General features: G+C 43.9%; 1 protein-coding gene and 8 non-coding genes across 10 annotated transcripts; all 9 read right to left on the bottom strand.

Annotated features, from left to right (window-relative positions):
- Window positions 1-3,488: 3,488 nt before the first annotated feature.
- On the bottom strand, window positions 3,489-5,865 carry LOC124261121. 2 transcript variants are annotated; one of them, XM_046695447.1, is made up of 2 exons: window positions 5,541-5,865; window positions 3,489-5,186 (listed from the first exon to the last, which is right to left on the bottom strand). In XM_046695447.1, exon 2 carries the CDS (start codon window positions 4,614-4,616, stop codon window positions 3,846-3,848), a length of 771 nt encoding a protein of 256 aa, XP_046551403.1. In that variant the 5' UTR covers window positions 4,617-5,186; window positions 5,541-5,865; the 3' UTR covers window positions 3,489-3,845. The 2 variants fall into 2 exon arrangements, with proteins under 2 accessions (XP_046551403.1, XP_046551404.1); XM_046695448.1 differs by lacking the exon at window positions 5,541-5,865 and adding an exon at window positions 5,314-5,533.
- A 10,497-nt stretch (window positions 5,866-16,362) lies between these two features.
- Window positions 16,363-16,433, bottom strand: Trnaa-ugc. The gene has a single exon. It is a non-coding gene; the product is annotated as a tRNA-Ala (tRNA).
- A 273-nt stretch (window positions 16,434-16,706) lies between these two features.
- Window positions 16,707-16,778, bottom strand: Trnaa-ugc. The gene has a single exon. It is a non-coding gene; the product is annotated as a tRNA-Ala (tRNA).
- A 343-nt stretch (window positions 16,779-17,121) lies between these two features.
- Window positions 17,122-17,192, bottom strand: Trnaa-cgc. Its single transcript has one exon. It is a non-coding gene; the product is annotated as a tRNA-Ala (tRNA).
- Window positions 17,193-17,464: 272 nt separating this feature from the next.
- Window positions 17,465-17,536, bottom strand: Trnaa-ugc. Its single transcript has one exon. It is a non-coding gene; the product is annotated as a tRNA-Ala (tRNA).
- A 343-nt stretch (window positions 17,537-17,879) lies between these two features.
- On the bottom strand, window positions 17,880-17,951 carry Trnaa-cgc. The gene has a single exon. It is a non-coding gene; the product is annotated as a tRNA-Ala (tRNA).
- A 273-nt stretch (window positions 17,952-18,224) lies between these two features.
- Trnaa-ugc lies at window positions 18,225-18,296 on the bottom strand. The gene has a single exon. It is a non-coding gene; the product is annotated as a tRNA-Ala (tRNA).
- Window positions 18,297-18,639: 343 nt separating this feature from the next.
- Trnaa-cgc lies at window positions 18,640-18,711 on the bottom strand. The gene has a single exon. It is a non-coding gene; the product is annotated as a tRNA-Ala (tRNA).
- Window positions 18,712-18,983: 272 nt separating this feature from the next.
- On the bottom strand, window positions 18,984-19,055 carry Trnaa-ugc. The gene has a single exon. It is a non-coding gene; the product is annotated as a tRNA-Ala (tRNA).
- Between the last annotated feature and the right edge of the window lie 215 nt (window positions 19,056-19,270).

Below are 19,270 nucleotides of genomic sequence, written 5' to 3'. Positions count from 1 at the left end.
ACCTGACTCACACTATACACACACCTGTATGGCCCTGTAACACACCTGACTCACACTATACACCCACCTGTATGACCCTGAAACCTGACCCACACTGTACAATACCTGTATGACCACACTGCGCACATCTTGTATGTAACACACCTGACACACCATATACACACACCTGTAATCACACCTGACTCAGACTATACACACCTGTATGACCCTGTAACACACCTGACTCACACTATACACACACCTGTATGGCCCTGTAACACACCTGACTCACACTATACACCCACCTGTATGACCCTGAAATACACCTGATTCACACTGTACACACCTGTATGACCCTGTAACACACCTGACACACTATACACACACCTGTATCACACCTGACTCAGACTATACACACACCTGTATGACCCTGTAACACACCTGACTCACACTATACACACACCTGTATGACCCTGTAACACACCTGACTCACACTATACACACACCTGTATGACCCTGTAACACACCTGACTCACTATACCTAACACACTATACACACACCTAATCCCTGTACAGATCGTAACACACCTGACTCACTATAAACACAACCTGTATGACCTGAAATACACCTGACTCACACTATACACACACCTATATGACCCTGTAACACACCTGATTCATACTGTACACACACCTGCATGACCCTGTATCACACCTGACTCACACTGTACACAAACCTGTATGACCATGTAACACAACTGACTCACACCTGAATGACCAACATGTAACACACCTGACTCACGCCTGAATGAACACACCTGACTCACGCCTGACGACACCGTACGCAATAATAACTGACGACTGTCACACCTTAAAACGAAACCTGACTCACACTGTTCACATGATAGGTATGGTTCTGTTAACACCTGACTCACAACTTACACACACCTGTATGACGCAACATCTGACTGACACTCGTGCACACACCTGTATGGTCGTAAAACAGAAACCTGATTCACACTATTCACACATAGGTATGAACAAAGTGTGTGTTACAGTGTCAGTCAGGTGTGTGTGTAAATTTGTCAGTCAGGTTTGTGTACAGTGTCCGTAAGGTGTGTGTGTACAGTGTCAGTCAGGTGTGTGTACAGTGTCAGTCAGGTGTGTGTGTATAGTGTCAGTCAGGTGTGTGTACAGTGTCAGTCAGGTGTGTGTGTACATTGTCAATCAGGTGTGTGTACAGTGTCAGGTGTGTGTGTGTACAGTGCCAGTCAGGTGTGTGTGTACAGTGTCAGTCAGGTGTGTGTACAGTGTCAGTCAGGTGTGGGTGTACAGTGTCAGTCAGGTGTGTACAGTCAGTCAGGTGTGTGTGTGTATAGTGTCAGTCAGGTGTGTGTGTACAGTGTCAATCAGATGTGTGTATAGTGTCAGGTTTGTGTGTACAGTGCCAGTCAGGTGTGTGTACAGTGTCAATCAGGTTTGTGTGTGCAGTGTCAGTAAGGTGTGTGTACAGTGTCAGGTGTGTGTACAGTGTCAGTTGTGTGTACAGTGTCAGTCAGGTGTGTGTGTACAGTGTCAGCCAGGTGTGTGTACAACGTCATGTGTGTGTCAGTCATTGTGTGTACAGTGTCAGCCAGGTGTGTACACCATCAGGTGTGTGTACAGTGTGAGGTGTGTGTACAGTGTCAGTGTGTGTACAGTGTCAGTCAGGTGCGTGTGTACAATGTCAGTCAGGTGTGTGTATAATGTCAGTCCGGTGTGTGTACTGTGTCAGGTGTGTGTACTGTGTCAGGTGTGTGTACAGTGTCAGGTGTGTGTACAGTACAGTGTCAGGTGTGTGTACATTGTCAGGTGTGTATGTACAGTGTCAGGTGTATGTACAGTGTCAGTCAGGTGTGTGTACAGGTGTCTGTGTCAGGTGTGTGTGTACAATGGAAGCCAGGTGTGTGTACAATGGAAGCCAGGTGTGTACAATGTCAGCCAGGTGTGTGTACAATGTCAGCTGTGTGTCTGTACAGTGTCAGTGTGTGATCAGGTGTACAGTGTCATTCTGGTGTGTGTACAGTGTTAGTCCGGTGTGTGTGTACAGTGTTAGTCAGGTGTGTGTACAGTGTTAGTCCGGTGTGTGTACAGTGTTAGTCAGGTGTGTGTACAGTGTTAGTCAGGTGTGTGTACAGTGTCAGTCAGGTGTGTGTACAGCGTTAGTCAGGTGTGCGTACAGTGTTAGTCAGGTGTGTATACAGTGTCAGTCAGGTGTGTGTACAGTGTTAGTCAGTGTGTGTACAGTGTTAGTCTGTGTGTGTGTACAGTGTTAGTCAGGTGTGTGTACAATGTCAATCAGGTGTGTGTACAGTGTCAGGTGTGTGTACAGTGTCAGTCAGGTGTGTACAGTGTTAGTGAGGTGTGTGTACAATGTCAGTCAGGTGTGTACAGTGTCAGGTGTGTGTACAATGTCAGGTGTGTGTACAGTGTCAGTCAGGTGTGTGTACAGTGTCAGATGTGTGTACAGTGTGAGTCAGTGTGTGTACAGTGTTAGTCAGTTGTGTGTACAGTGTAAGGTGTGTGTACAGTGTTAGTCAGGTGTGTGTACAGTGTCCTACAGATGTGTGTAATGTGAGGTGTGTATACAGTGTGTCCGTCATATAGGTTCAAAGTGTCAGGTGTGTGTACAGTGTCAGACAGATGTGTGTACTATGTGAGCATGGTGTGTGTGTACAGTGTCAGTCAGGTGTGTGAGCAGTGTTAATCTTGTGTATATACAGTGTTTGTCAGGTGTGTGTAGATCTTGAGGTGTGTGTACTTTGTGAGCCAGGTGTGTGTACTTTGTGAGTCAGGTGTGTGTACTTTGTGGAGTCAGGTGTGTGTACTTTGTGAGTCAGGTGTGTGTACATTGTGAGTCAGGTGGATGTACTTTGTGAGCCAGGTGTGTGTACAGTGTGAGCCAGTTTGTGTAATTGTGTGAGTCTTGTCTGTACAGTGTGAGCCAGTGTGTGTACAGTGTGAGCCAGGTGTGTGTACTGTGTGAGCCAGGTGTGTGTACAGTGTGAGCCAGGTGTGTGTACTGTGTGAGTTTTGTGTGTACAGTGTGAGCCAGGTAATGTATTTTGTGAGCCAGGTGTGTGTAGGGTGTTAGCCAGGTATGTGTACTTTGTGAGCCAGGTGTGTGTACTGTGTGAGTCTTGTGTGTACAGTGTCAGTCAGGTGTGTGTACTGTGTGTGTACAGTGTCAGGTGTGTTTACAGTGTACAGTGTGAGACATTTTTGTACATTATCAGACAGATATGTGTAAAGTGTTAAGTCTGGTGTGCCTCACAAGAAATCAGATGAAAGGAGCACACGATGTTTCTGGGCAACATGTACAATTAAATCCACTTGCAATATGTGACATACATTCATAGTAGTGACCAAAAGTAGAGAGGTCAGGGTTAAAGTTGTCACCGGGATATCTACCACAACATGAGAATGAGATTCTTACACGAGTCCAGACAGAGAACAGTCAAATATTTACCTACTTTCAACTCAACGTTTTATTTTGGCTAAAATCCCCGATACGTCCAACTCCCCTGATTTAGCAATATATATACCAAATGTATGACACAAACAGGGGAGATAATTGTTGACTTCTATCGCAGCAGACGACAGTCAGCAGACGATAGTCCTCGGTTTCTCAGTTCACAACGCTTTAGAGCAGAGGTGTCACTCAATAGGGACATACACCAGTAACCCCCGGCACAGAACACAATGATGCCCCAATAGGGCATCTGCCGTCTCTTTCACATCACTGTTTAAACCTTCAACACAACAAATATACATCCAATAACAGTGACAAAAATATATATTTTTTACCCAGAGTTGCATAAGCAGAATCATTCAAGCCCCGTGTCTTCAGAGATTGGCAAAGTTTTCTTTCGTATCAGTTTATCATGCATACATGTTGATGATGAGGATTTTAATAATTTATCCGTTCTCAGAGATTGGGGGGAACCAACAGATAGCCCTGGGACAAGGGTCTCTCGTGTGGGGTAGGCCTCATACTCCTCCCCCTCCGAGCTTGACGCGCTGGTGTTGAAGGGGGGCCTCAGTGGCTCCCCATCCTCACTCCACCTCGTCTCCTCCGGAACCTCAACGTCCACCCCCTCCTCTCCCGCACCCTCCGTGTAAGCTATTTCATCTAAAGGCACACACTTTTCAATACTTTCCAACCATATTTGACACCGACGAGCGTTTTCCTCTTTATAAGACCTATCGTCAAGCACCTGTCTATTTCGAAGCCCGAATTCTTGAGGTTTGGTTTCGGCAAGAGTCATAGTCAAAGCGCCATCAGGCAAATCCTCCTCATCTATCACATGTTGACTTCGGGTACGATGTATTTTGGCACGCACCCGTTTTAACCCTTTACATGTTCTTCCCCCGCCCTGAGGATGAGGGGTAGGGATTTTGCTCTCCCCCAAATCATGCACACCTGACTTGGCACAGTAGGGTTTACCCGAGTCGCCATGATCCTGTGCTTTATTCAAGTCTTTACTATGAGATGAAGGTGCTGGATCCACGAAGTCCCTCCAACGAGGTGGTTTTGGAGGTTTCAGAATGCTAGCTCCGACCGCCATACTACTGGGTTTCATGGAGCTTCTTTGCATTCTATTTTCCGCTAATCCCTTGGGTTTGGGTAAACAAACACTCAAGTCATAAATAAAATTTGCTAGGAAACTTTAAACTGCACACCAGAACTGGTATCCAAAGGAATCAACCACCGACAGGTGACCTCGGAAGGCAAAGGTCATAACCTCTCGACCACATTTTGAAAAAGCTCACCTTATTTCGATAATCGGTCACATTGTCGATAGCAGCACTGAAACACAGACACGGTATCAACTTGGCATGGAGGAACAGTGTAAAGTGGGCGCCATAGTTCTGTATCACACAATAGATCCGTACAGTTGGAAGAAGCATCCGCCCCGCTGGCGATGTTGTAAAACAATACGTGTTTCCTGACTGGATTCCCAACTGTCTGAATACGCCAGATCTGACCCACACAGAAGATGATTGCGTCGTTCTATCCCATTTACACACTCTGCACACATATATCCACCATATCCTACTATATATCCAGTGAAGGGTCGCGGTTGACCCTTGTGCCTTATAAAGGGGCACGTATGGCTACTTCAAAACATCTCTTCAAAGGCAACCCACATCTCAGTCGGAGAAACCTGTAAGCAAAATGGCGAAAGGGATTTGGCAGATTCTCAACTTACAGACAGAGCTTGCGGTGAAAAAAACAGAGCTGTAAATATCAATTGTATATTTACCGTGCTAGTACCTAGAGTTTAATCTGACCTTGCGAGTTTATAATCCCAACGTATTTAGAACATCCACTGCTAGCATTTCCACCGAATAGTCGAAACGGTAGGGAGCGAATGAGGTGCCGAGCGCACTGAAGTCCGAGGTCAAGCCTTTACTGCTCTCCACTCAACTGTTCCACTGCCGACCAAACATTGGTAGACGCTCGCACTTGTCAAAATCTACCCTGAATTCAAAGACAGACACATGGAGACTGGGCTTACCTTGTTTAAATGTGTTCAGTCGACGTAAGCCCGACTTCCCCACCACCTATCGGCAGTAACTGGAGTATATCAATTCAAGATGCGGTGCCTCCGTGAGATGGAATTAGGTCATAATGGGAAGAGATGCTAGTTGATGGTCCTCCGTTAGTTCAGGCAAAGGGATAGCAGCGACGGCACCGGCACCTAATCTTGAGTGTACATCCCTACGGATTCATTTCTAGCCAATTCTACAGGAGAGTACGGGCACCCCGGAGCCACAGACAAACAAAGCAAGCAGGCCCGACAGGCTCACACATGCGCACGCCAGTATGACAAGAACGAGGGGTAGAAGAAAGCTGGCTCATCGGACGTATGCCTAAGCGGTGTCTATCTGTGGGGGAGGGGATAGAGAGGGGGAGGGGAAGGGAGGCACAGATAATTGACACCGAAATCCCCCCAGTTTCCGCTAACAGTGCCTATGTGGGCAGTAAGCGTTGTTTTGGTGGAGGGGGATTGTAATGGTGGTTTATGGTGCAGCGTTTAAACTACGTGCACTTCAAGTTATGGATCGGGAGAGAACTGTGTCGTTCTTGGGGCATATGGAAACACTAGTGTCATTTGGTACACAAAATCTCAACTAATACAAAATATGATTAAATTCCAAATTGTTTACTGAGAGCGATTACTTCCGTTTAGCTGACGGAGATTAATGACTGTGAGACACATTTAGACATTTCAAAACAGAAGCTGCGATTGTCTGTAACGGAGAGATACAATTATCAGTAAATATGAAAAAAGAATTGTGATATAAAGTAGAACTGAAATAACTCCTTTGAAAGATTGTTTTGGCGTGTCGGTGGTGGTAGGTGGCATGTTACATGTTTTGTTATTGCTTTGATCAAAATAGGTTATTATTTTATTCTGGGATAACAAAGGTATAAACGTGAAAAAATATTTTTACTTTTTACGAAATATCTTTGTTCGGTATATCCGATGTTGCCTACAGACTGATGGCGCGTGCGGTAATTTAGACACATATCATGTATCATTGTGCAACAACAATACTTTTATCAGGAAGCATGCACGGTATTGGCAAATACAATGTGACATTAAGACAATTTCTTTATGACATCTCTGGATGCGATGCGAAGTCAGGTATAACGTGTGCAGATTTGACGACGCCACAATAAGTCTGGTATGTCCCGGTTATTAAGAAATATATGCCCGTATTTTAAAACATATCGTTTTTTCCAGTTTGTTTGTTTTGCGCGTCAATATGTACATGTTGTTCTATAAAGAGTTATGCTACAAATATTTTTCAACTTTGCTCCGTGATGAAGGATAACAATATATGGATGAACAACTTCTTTATTGCTGTGAGAGCGACGTTTCGGTGTAGGTTCTAACACTGTTACGTCGCTCTCACAGCAATAAAGGAGTTGTTGATCCACATATTGCTATCCTTCCTTACTGCTCCAACTTCTAAATGCCTCCAACAGATGTTTGCTCCGTGATATTGATGATGTTGGTGACTTTTCTTTTTCTCCAAATGAGAAAAAATACTTTCGTTCGGAGAAATTATTTCGGCTGTATAATTGGCCCCTTAAAAGTTTAAATATTTTTTCTGAGCCGAGTGATATATTCATAAGTTGTAAATATGCAATATAAAAGGACATAAAAATGTCCACATAATGTCACCACAGGCAGACATTTCAGGGCCCCGTTTCACAACGTTCTCGTTAGCCTAAGATCTCGTAACTTTTCTCGTAGCATTAGTACATCATATGTTACAGTATAGGAGGCACGAATGCTACGAGAAAAGTTACGAGATCTTAGGCTTACGCGAGCGTTGTGTCCAATTTGAGGGGTAATTTTACTTATCCCCTTAGTATTATATTAAAAATACAACCACAAACAACTTGTTGATAGAATAATTATTAATATTGTGATGCCACAATTCCATTATACATATAAATACATACAACATATGGAACATGTTTTTAAGACACAAAAACATAATAGGCCTGCATATTTCCAGAATTAGCGCGAATTCGAGTTAGTGATATTGATAATTCATTTAAAAATATAGATAATGATATCAGTTATTTTAGATATCAGTAAATGCATTTCAAGTTTGTTATATCAATGCATATATATATTTATATGTAAAAATTGAACTGGTGATATCAGTAAATGAATCATTGATACAATAAAACGGGGAATAAATAGTAAAACAGCGCCATATGATTGATGTGTTTTACTGACAAGCACAGGGTTCGTGCGGGTCGGGTGGTGGGGTAGCCTAGTGGTTAAAGCGTTTGCTCGTCACGCCGAAGACACGAATTCGATTCCCCAAATGGGTACAATGTGTGAAGCCCATTTTTTGTGTCCCCCGCCGTGATATTGCTGGAATATTGCTAAAAGCGGCGTAAAAGTAAACTCATTCACTCGTACGGGTCATTGAAGCCCGGAAATACACTGAAATCTTGGTTTCAGCGTCACTGGCATAAAATAGTTATGGAAAACAGAACACTATTATAAAGCCATGGAGATAAAACAAACAAACAAAACATATCTATTTTATTTGTAGCAGGAAAAGAATAAAATTTCAACATTCGGCGGTTTCCCTTGTGGAATTCACTCAAATGAATGCTGGTTACGACTATTTTTGCATGGTATAGTAATGCGCGACTACTTTTAGCGTAAAATGACCATGGAACACGTTTCAACAAAAACTATTTCTTATGGGTAACTTCCACAAGTCTCTTAGGTAATAATTAATAGTTCTATTGATAATTTCTGAAAAGAGAATATAAATAACAGACTGGCGTCCTTAGAACTGTCCGCTTTTTTCTTTAAAGGATAGAACTATTGTACACCCATGGACTTAGCATTCAGTACAGCCTTGCTTTTAGCAATATTCCAGCAAAATCACGGTGGGGACACCAGGAATGGGCTTCACACATTGTGTCCATGAGGGGAGGACAGCCTTGGAGCAAGGCAAGGTGAGAGTCGAGACAGACTCTTTCTTAGTCACTTTATGTCATGGTACCGATTAAGATCTGGTTTGCTTGTAAGAATTATTCGAACGTCGAAATAGTGGCATTGAATTGAGGTTCGTTTCCTTATACAAGCAGCAACCGAGAAAGCTGACGTCACAAGAGGAATAACAAAATATCATCCCGCAACTCCTGAAGAACCACTTCCGGAAGCCGTGGCTGCGACTGTACATTGCAATGCGAAATGTTCAAAGAATTTTACTGAGGAGAAACCAAATAAACATTTCCCATTCCTGAGTGACGACACGTGAACAAAACACTTTTCAATGTCGTTGAGGTCGACCACGACGGAGCTGGTTGGTCCTCGTACTGCAAGAACCCGTGAAGGTCCGGGTTAGAATGAACCTTCAGTAACCCATGCTTGTCTCCCCGTGAAGGTCCGGGTTAGAATGAACCTTTAGTAACCCATGCTTGTCTCCCCGTGAAGGTCCGGGTTGTAATGAACCTTCAGTAACCCATGCTTGTCTCCCCGTGAAGGTCCGGGTTAGAATGAACCTTCAGTAACCCATGCTTGTCGTAAGAGGCGACTAACGGGATCGGGTGGTCAGGCTCGCTGACTTGGTTGACACATGTCATCGGTTCCCAATTGCGCAGATCGATGCTCATGCTGTTGATCACTGGATTGTCTGGTCCAGACTCGATTATTTACAGACCTCCGCCATATAGCTGGAATATTGCTGAGTGCTGCGTAAACCTAAACTCACTCACTCACTCGTACAGCAAGAAACCATTTCCAAACAGGATATTAACATTGAGGAGTGAGTGTGATTTTACCCTACCTAAAATGGACAAAACACATTTTACCCATGTGGGGAATCGAACCCGATCTTCGATGTGACGACCAAACGCTTTAACCACTAGGCTACACCACCCTCCCTTAAAAGACATGAGGTAAAAATTCTGTGTTGTAGGAAAACACGTTTCCGAAAAGCCTACCCTATATATATATAACAATATGCGACGCATGGCAATTTAAGCCACGTCGTTAAATCGATATTATACAAAATAGAAGTTATAAGTATCGTTGTGATTAACATTAACAGTTGGTGAGTTAGAAAAAAGAGAGAAGAATCTATCTACCAGGGTGATTTTAATCGGTAATTGCCCTGTGTTAGAATGCGTAGCTTCAATGATTATGTTTAGATTCGAAACCGTTTTGAATATTATTTCAGTTATATCTCAGAGTTAGTTTGATGTAACAGGGAAGCATGAAGAGGTTGAAATTGTGGACGTTTAACATCGTGGTGATGCCAACGTGATCTGGAATCATGCTGACAAACCTACAACCGTTATAAGAGCGAGTCGAGATTCGAACCCATGGTTTAAAAGGTTTATGTTGAGCCTCAGGAAGGTAACTCTGAAAAGAAACGGCGTCTTAGACGGGCGCCATCGTTATGATTCCTGGTTTGTGGGGATGCCAACGTGATCTGGAATCATGCTGACAAACCTACAACCGTTATAAGAGCGAGTCGAGATTCGAACCCATGGTTTAAAGGTTTATGTTGAGCCTAAGGAAGGTTACTCTGAAAGGAAAACGGCGTCTTAGACGGCCGCCATCGTTATGATTCCTGGTTTGTCAGAACTATACTTATCCTTGTGGGTTTCACCAACGTGGTAAGGTGGTGGGGTAGCCTAGTGGGTAAAGCATTCACTCGTCACGTCTTGTGTGGGTGAGTGAGTGAGTATGGTTTTACGCCGCTTTTAGCAATATTCCAGCAATATCACGGCGGGGACACCAGAAATGCGCTTCACACATTGTACCCATGTGCGTCTTGTGTGACGCTAAAGGGACCGTTCATAATTTATGGCTAGGGATGCGATGATGATTTTTAGGGGGTCACCCATTTTGTTCTGGGGAGCAAGTAGGGGTCAGCAATTTTGTACACACGTACTGGGGTGGGGGTGGGGTGTCAGCAATTTTGTACATAAAATATGCTTAAAATTATGCTTAGAAATTACTGGAAGGGGGGGGGTCATTGATTTTGTACATGACATGCGAGGGGTGTCACTTCTTTTGTACATAAATTTTAGGGGGTCATTCACATTGTACATGCTCCTCCATAAAATCATCATTACACCACCCCCACCCCAGCCATAAATTATGAACGGTCCTTAATGACTGGTGTTTCTGTCGTGATATAGCTGGGATATTGCTAAAAAGCGGCGTATAACTAAACTCATTCACTGACCAATGTCTAGTACCTGTATCGGTTCTGGCTCTCGCCCCACGTGAAGCTAATACGTAGTGATATCACTGACACAATGCTCGGAACGGCGAGAAAACACATTTAACACTCACTCTAACGGTAGATACTTCCGAACAGGTATGTGTGTTCTTATTACTGACTGCAATGATTAATGCACGTAATTCTCTCGTGAATAAAATATATTTGAATAATTGAAGTAAAACTTTGTTGTTTGTTTCTTAACTCTGCGCTCAGCGGTTTCCAGCTTAGATTTTATTCAGCGAGGATCCATTTGAGGGACGCGTATTTCTTTGAATAGGGGGCGGTGGGGTAGCCTAATGGTTAAAGCGTTCGCTCGTCACGCCAAAGACCGGGTTCGAATCCCCACATGGGTACAATGTGTGAAGCCCATTTCTGGTGTCCCCGCCGTGATGTTGCTGGAATATAGCTAAAACGGCGTAAAACCAAACTACCCAGTCAGTCAGTCAGTCTTTGAATAGACCAAAATTTTGTTTCTGGATTGGAAATACATATCAAGATGTATCTCGTATAGAAAGGGGAGCACACAAAGAGAAATTAATTTCAACAGTTAATCTATGCCATTATAGACTTGCTTTGGATACATGTATTTCGGCTGCAGACGATCTAGACTTTTCCACGGGAAAATGAATGACCTGCTAACGTCAGTATGGTAGATACACCAAACAATCTCTGCTGACTGACAATGGCAAAGGGATGTGTAGAAACACAACAGGTGAGCCCTCCGTCTCAAGTCGGCAGGGGAATATTATCACAGGCGTGGGTGGGTGCTAGCGGGTTCCACTGGCAGTAGACAGTGTGCCACGAAGACGCGCCAACATCTCCTGATGGGCGAAATGTCGGGAAGTATGGAATCTTCACTCGCTGGGCGTGTCTTCGGCCAAACGTGAAAAAAACCCGCGATCTACACAACATGTACGCTTGCGCTTTGTTTGTTTTTCTGCTATTTATTTTCGTTGTAGCGCGTTACGAGGTATGTCAAAGAGCGGTTAACGTAGAGATCTGGCCTCGGCGTATTTGTGCGACCTCAGCAGATACAACCATGGCGCATCAAAGTGGTTCGTTGCGCCGATGTGTCGATCCAGTAGGGTTAATTCACACTTAACGTAAGTAACGCCGATTGCGTTGGTGGTAGGGAGCATCTTTGACGTAATCACGTAACTGTGGTGCCTACGCTTGTTTACAGAAGCATGCGGAGGTCGGAAACTGACATTCGGCGCCCCTGCCTCAAGTACATCGCCGTGTCCGTGAAGCTCCGAATGGTTTCTTGCGGTGTTGCGGAGTTTTAAACGAGTTGCTTCTGTTATAGACAATAGTTTGCTGTAATGTTTATTTGAGACAACTGTAATCCTATTTAACACACAAAAAAGTATAAGTTTGTGTTGATACCAGATTCAATTTGGTTATTTTCGAACAACGTTTGGAAAAAAATACCTCCTATTTAGGTCCACTTGACCACCGTTTATCTCCAGTAGACCACCTTTATCTCCAGCAGACAACCCTTTATCTCCAGCAGACCACCATTTGTCTTCAGCAGATCATCCTTTATCTCCAGCAGACCAACCTTTATCTCCAGCAGACCACCCTTTATCTCCAGCAGACCACCATTTGTCTTCAGCAGATCATCCTTTATCTCCAGCAGACCAACCTTTATCTCCAATAGACCACCCGTTATCTCCAATAGACCACCCGTTATCTCCAATATACGACCCTTTATCTCCTGCAGACCACCCTTTATCTCCAATATACGACCCTTTATCTCCAGTAGACCACCCTTTATCTCCAGCAGACCACCCTTTATCTCCAATAGGACCACCTTTATCTCCAGCAGACAACCCTTTATCTCCAGCAGACAACCCTTTATCTCCAGCAGACCACCATTTGTCTTCAGCAGACCACCCTTTATCTCCAGCAGACCACCATTTGTCTTCAGCAGACCACCCTTTACCTCCAGCAGACCACCCTTTATCTCCACTAAACCACCCTTTACCTCCAATATACGACCCTTCATCTCCAATATACGACCCTTTATCTCCAATAGACCACCCTTTATCTCCAATATACGACCCTTTATCTCCAATAGACCACCCTTTTATCTCCAATATACGACCCTTTATCTCCAATAGACCACCCTTTATCTCCAGCAGATCATCCTTTATCTTCAGCAGATCATCCTTTATCTCCAATAGACCACCCTTTATCTCCAGCAGACCACCATTTGTCTTCAGCAGATCATCCTTTATCTCCAATAGACCACCCTTTATCTCCAGCAGACCACCCCTTTATCTCCAGTAGACCACCCTTTATCTCCAATAGACCACCCCTTTATCTCCTGCAGTCCACCCTTTATCTCCAATATACGACCCTTTTTTACCTCCAATATACGACCCTTTATCTCCAATAGACCACCCTTTATCTCCAATATACGACCCTTTATCTCCAATAGACCACCCTTTATCTCCAGCAGACCACCCTTTATCTCCAATAGACCACCCTTTATCTCCAGCAGACCAACCCTTTATCTCCAGCAGACAACCCTTTATCTCCAGCAGACCACCATTTGTCTCAGCAGACCACCCTTTATCTCCAGCAGACCACCATTTGTCTTCAGCAGACCACCCTTTATCTCCTGCAGACCACCCTTTATCTCCACTAAACCACCCTTTACCTCCAATATACGACCCTTTATCTCCAATATACGACCCTTTATCTCCAATAGACCACCCTTTATCTCCAATAGACCACCCTTTATCTCCAATAGACCACCCTTTATCTCCAATATACGACCCTTTATCTCCAATAGACCACCCTTTATCTCCAATAGATAATCCTTTATCTTCAGCAGATCACCTTTATCTCCAGCAGACAACCCTTTATCTCCAGCAGACCACCATTTGTCTTCAGCAGATCATCCTTTATCTCCAGCAGACCACCCTTTATCTCCAATAGACCACCCTTTATCTCCAGTAGACCACCCTTTATCTCCAATAGACCACCCTTTATCTCCTGCAGACCACCCTTTATCTCCAATATACGACCCTTTACCTCCAATATACGACCCTTTATCTCCAATAGACCACCCGTTATCTCCAATAGACCACCCGTTATCTCCAATAGACCACCCTTTATCTCCAATAGACCACCCTTTATCTCCAATATACGACCCTTTATCTCCACTAAACCATCCAATATAAGACCCTTTATCTCCACTAAACCACCCTTTATCTCCAATAGACCACCCTTTATCTCCAATAGACCACCCTTTATCTCCAATATACGACCCTTTATCTCCACTAAACCACCCTTTACCTCCAATATACGACCCTTTATCTCCAATATACGACCCTTTATCTCCAATAGACCACCCTTTATCTCCAATAGACGACCCTTTATCTCCACTAAACCATCCTTTATCTCCAATATAAGACCCTTTATCTCCACTAAACCATCCTTTATCTCCAATAGACCACCCTTTATCTCCAATAGACCACCCTTTATCTCCAATAGACCACCCTTTATCTCCAATAGACCACCCTTTATCTCCAATATACGACCCTTTATCTCCAATATACGACCCTTTATCTCCAATAGACCACCCTTTATCTCCAATATACGACCCTTTATCTCCAATATACGATCCTTTATCTCCAATAGACCACCCTTTATCTCCAATATACGACCCTTTATCTCCAATAGACCACCCTTTATCTCCAATAGACCACCCTTTATCTCCAATATAAGACCCTTTATCTCCACTAAACCATCCTTTATCTCCACTAAACCATCCTTTATCTCCAATATACGACCCTTTATCTCCAATAGACCACCCTTTATCTCCAATAGACCACCCTTTATCTCCAATAGACCACCCTTTATCTCCAATATACGACCCTTTATCTCCACTAAACCATCCTTTATCTCCAATATAAGACCCTTTATCTCCACTAAGCCATCCTTTATCTCCAATATACCACCCTTTATCTCCAATAGACCACCCTTTATCTCCAGTAGACCACCCTTTATCTCCAATATACGACCCTTTATCTCCAGTAGACCACCCTTTATCTCCTGCAGACCACCCTTTATCTCCAATAGACCACCCTTGACCACCACTTTATCTCCAGTAGACCACCCTTTATCTCCAGTAGACCACCCTTTATCTCCTGCAGACCACCCTTTATCTCCAGTAGACCACCCTTTATCTCCTGCAGACCACCCTTTATCTCCAGTAGACCACCCTTTATCTCCAGTAGACCACCCTTTATCTCCAGTAGACCACCCTTTATCTCCACTAATCCATCCTTTACCTCGAGGAGACCCGAACTAGGCAACTACACCAGACCTCCCATAGCCCCACTAACCTTTATTCACCCTTAATCTTCATCGGAATATCCTGAGCCTCGATACCTATAAAGAGAAGCATACCTGGGCACACGCCCCCTTGCTTTGTAATATTTGTAATATGTACCATTGTACACCCCAAAGCACACAAGACTCGCGCCCCCACCCTCCGACAGTCCACTAAGCTCCAGAAACGTCTCAAAAGTCGCTGCTCAGGACAAAAGACTTGGAGAACACGACCAGACGATACCATGTGGTTGCTTTCTGTCGGGGAGCGTTTATTTTGCCTCACCGTATATTTATCAGCAAAGATGTCCAAGTTGGCCCTCGGGCTGACTGCTTGCTGACAGAATACCTAAGCAGGTTCAGGTAAAGCCAACTGCTAAGATTAAAGATCCTGCCTGAAAGATTTGAGCCAGATTGTGCCAGGCAGGCAGCTGAGCCTGGGCCATGCCACAATCAAGATAAACGTAACACGTTCCGTCAGAAAACCTGGTAGTGAACTTATAAGAATTCATTTTGAAATACTTAAACACACCCATCACCTGACATTCTGTACACTTGAACATTTGTACTGACAACTATACACCAACACATTATCCTTTCGCTAAAAGACTAACAAAAAAAATACAGGTTACATGGGGATACCAAAGTTCGAATGCAGGGCCTTTCTCATGAGAAAAATAACAAAGCAACAGTGATTAGAGATTTTAAATTCATCTGTTGTATGCATTGAGTACATGTGAAGGTCGAAATCCTATCTTCGAGACGTAGCCTATTGCCAACTCCTTATAAATTCAACTGGATAAGTAGTGTCATTGTTTTGGATGCAGGATGGATGTACATTTCCATGTATTTATTGTGGATTATGAAAGAACCCGGTTTGGTTTGCTGTTGCTGAAAAGGATGAACGCTGGGATTGTAAGAAGAAGATAAATATAAAACGGAAAAACAGAGCGAAAAAGTAGGATCGAGTTTAACAATCGAGCCTTGACACATATAAACCCGTGAAAACGTGCTGTATTTGCTGTAAAGAGAGTGTGTATTGGTGTGGAGTACTTGAAGAAAGAAGGGACTTTGTGGAGGCCAATCTCCCCGACTGTTCAGCTTGGCATCTTGCAATGTCTGGTGATTTCAATGAATGTGGCTTCTTTCATATCCGGGTGGGGCACAGCCAGTTTGCAACGTCATCCATTTTGACATCCCTCGCCAAAAATGTGGAGATGCCGGGGATTGAACCGGGGCCTTTCACATGCAAAGCGAACGCTCTACCACTGAGCTACATCCCCTACTCCTACAGTACTGATTACAGGAGTTGTTAGATTCATCTGTTGTATGCATGTGAAGGTCGAAATCCTATCTTCGAGACGTAGCCTATTGCCAACTCCTTATAAATTCAACTGGATAAGTAGTGTCATTGTTTTGGATGCAGGATGGATGTACATTTCCATGTATTTATTGTGGATTATGAAAGAACCCGGTTTGGTTTGCTGTTGCTGAAAAGGATGAACGCTGGGATTGTAAGAAGAAGATAAATATAAAACAGCGAAAAAGTAGGAACATGGAGATGCCGGGGATCGAACCCGGGGCCTTTCACATGCAAAGCGAACGCTCTACCACTGAGCTACATCCCCAACCTGATGAACAGGGTGTAAAATCCATGTATCGTTCTCTTGAGCACTTGTACATACTTGTTTTTTACAATTTGACATCAGTCTCCCACACACCCTCGAGTTTAACAATCGATCCTTGACACATGTAAACCCGTGAAAACGTGCTGTATTTGCTGTAAAGAGAGTGTGTATTGGTGTGGAGTACTTGAAGAAAGAAGGGACTTTGTGGAGGCCAATCTCCCCGACTGTTCAGCTTGGCATCTTGCAATGTCTGGTGATTTCAATGAATGTGGCTTCTTTCATATCCGGGTGGGGCACAGCCAGTTTGCAACGTCATCCATTTTGACATCCCTCGCCAAAAATGTGGAGATGCCGGGGATCGAACCAGGGCCTTTCACATGCGAAGCGAACGCTCTACCACTGAGCTACATCCCCTACTCCTACAGTACTGATTACAGGAGTTGTTAGATTCATCTGTTGTATGCATGTGAAGGTCGAAATCCTATCTTCGAGACGTAGCCTATTGCCAACTCCTTATAAATTCAACTGGATAAGTAGTGTCATTGTTTTGGATGCAGGATGGATGTACATTTCCATGTATTCATTGTGGATTATGAAAGAACCCGGTTTGGTTTGCTGTTGCTGAAAAGGATGAACGCTGGGATTGTAAGAAGAAGATAAATATAAAACAGCGAAAAGTAGGAACATGGAGATGCCGGGGATCGAACCCGGGGCCTTTCACATGCAAAGCGAACGCTCTACCACTGAGCTACATCCCCAACCTGATGAACAGGGTGTAAAATCCATGTATCGTTCTCTTGAGCACTTGTACATACTTGTTTTTTACAATTTGACATCAGTCTCCCACACACCCTCGAGTTTAACAATCGATCCTTGACACATGTAAACCCGTGAAAACGTGCTGTATTTGCTGTAAAGAGAGTGTGTATTGGTGTGGAGTACTTGAAGAAAGAAGGGACTTTGTGGAGGCCAATCTCCCCGACTGTTCAGCTTGGCATCTTGCAATGTCTGGTGATTTCAATGAATGTGGCTTCTTTCATATCCGGGTGGGGCACAGCCAGTTTGCAACGTCATCCATTTTGACATCCCTCGCCAAAAATGTGGAGATGCCGGGGATCGAACCCGGGGCCTTTCACATGCGAAGCGAACGCTCTACCACTGAGCTACATCCCCTACTCCTACAGTACTGATTACAGGAGTTGTTAGATTCATCTGTTGTATGCATGTGAAGGTCGAAATCCTATCTTCGAGACGTAGCCTATTGCCAACTCCTTATAAATTCAACTGGATAAGTAGTGTCATTGTTTTGGATGCAGGATGGATGTACATTTCCATGTATTTATTGTGGATTATGAAAGAACCCGGTTTGGTTTGCTGTTGCTGAAAAGGATGAACGCTGGGATTGTAAGAAGAAGATAAATATAAAACAGCGAAAAAGTAGGAACATGGAGATGCCGGGGATCGAACCCGGGGCCTTTCACATGCAAAGCGAACGCTCTACCACTGAGCTACATCCCCAACCTGATGAACAGGGTGTAAAATCCATGTATCGTTCTCTTGAGCACTTGTACATACTTGTTTTTTACAATTTGACATCAGTCTCCCACACACCCTCGAGTTTAACAATCGAGCCTTGACACATATAAACCCGTGAAAACGTGCTGTATTTGCTGTAAAGAGAGTGTGTATTGGTGTGGAGTACTTGAAGAAAGAAGGGACTTTGTGGAGGCCAATCTCCCCGACTGTTCAGCTTGGCATCTTGCAATGTCTGGTGATTTCAATGAATGTGGCTTCTTTCATATCCGGGTGGGGCACAGCCAGTTTGCAACGTCATCCATTTTGACATCCCTCGCCAAAAATGTGGAGATGCCGGGGATCGAACCCGGGGCCTTTCACATGCGAAGCGAACGCTCTACCACTGAGCTACATCCCCTACTCCTACAGTACTGATTACAGGAGTTGTTAGATTCATCTGTTGTATGCATGTGAAGGTCGAAATCCTATCTTCGAGACGTAGCCTATTGCCAACTCCTTATAAATTCAACTGGATAAGTAGTGTCATTGTTTTGGATGCAGGATGGATGTACATTTCCATGTATTTATTGTGGATTATGAAAGAACCCGGTTTGGTTTGCTGTTGCTGAAAAGGATGAACGCTGGGATTGTAAGAAGAAGATAAATATAAAACAGCGAAAAGTAGGAACATGGAGATGCCGGGGATCGAACCCGGGGCCTTTCACATGCAAAGCGAACGCTCTACCACTGAGCTACATCCCCAACCTGATGAACAGGGTGTAAAATCCATGTATCGTTCTCTTGAGCACTTGTACATACTTGTTTTTACAATTTGACATCAGTCTCCCACACACCCTCGAGTTTAACAATCGATCCTTGACACATGTAAACCCGTGAAAACGTGCTGTATTTGCTGTAAAGAGAGTGTGTATTGGTGTGGAGTACTTGAAGAAAGAAGGGACTTTGTACATGCGAAG

Source organism: Haliotis rubra, unplaced genomic scaffold, assembly GCF_003918875.1.
Source record: "Haliotis rubra isolate DU_JTF1 unplaced genomic scaffold, ASM391887v1 Scf79, whole genome shotgun sequence".
NCBI classification, from domain to species: Eukaryota; Metazoa; Mollusca; class Gastropoda; order Lepetellida; family Haliotidae; genus Haliotis; species Haliotis rubra.
The sequence above is the reverse complement of the archived record's forward strand: the minus strand, read 5'-3'. Positions and strand labels throughout refer to the sequence as shown.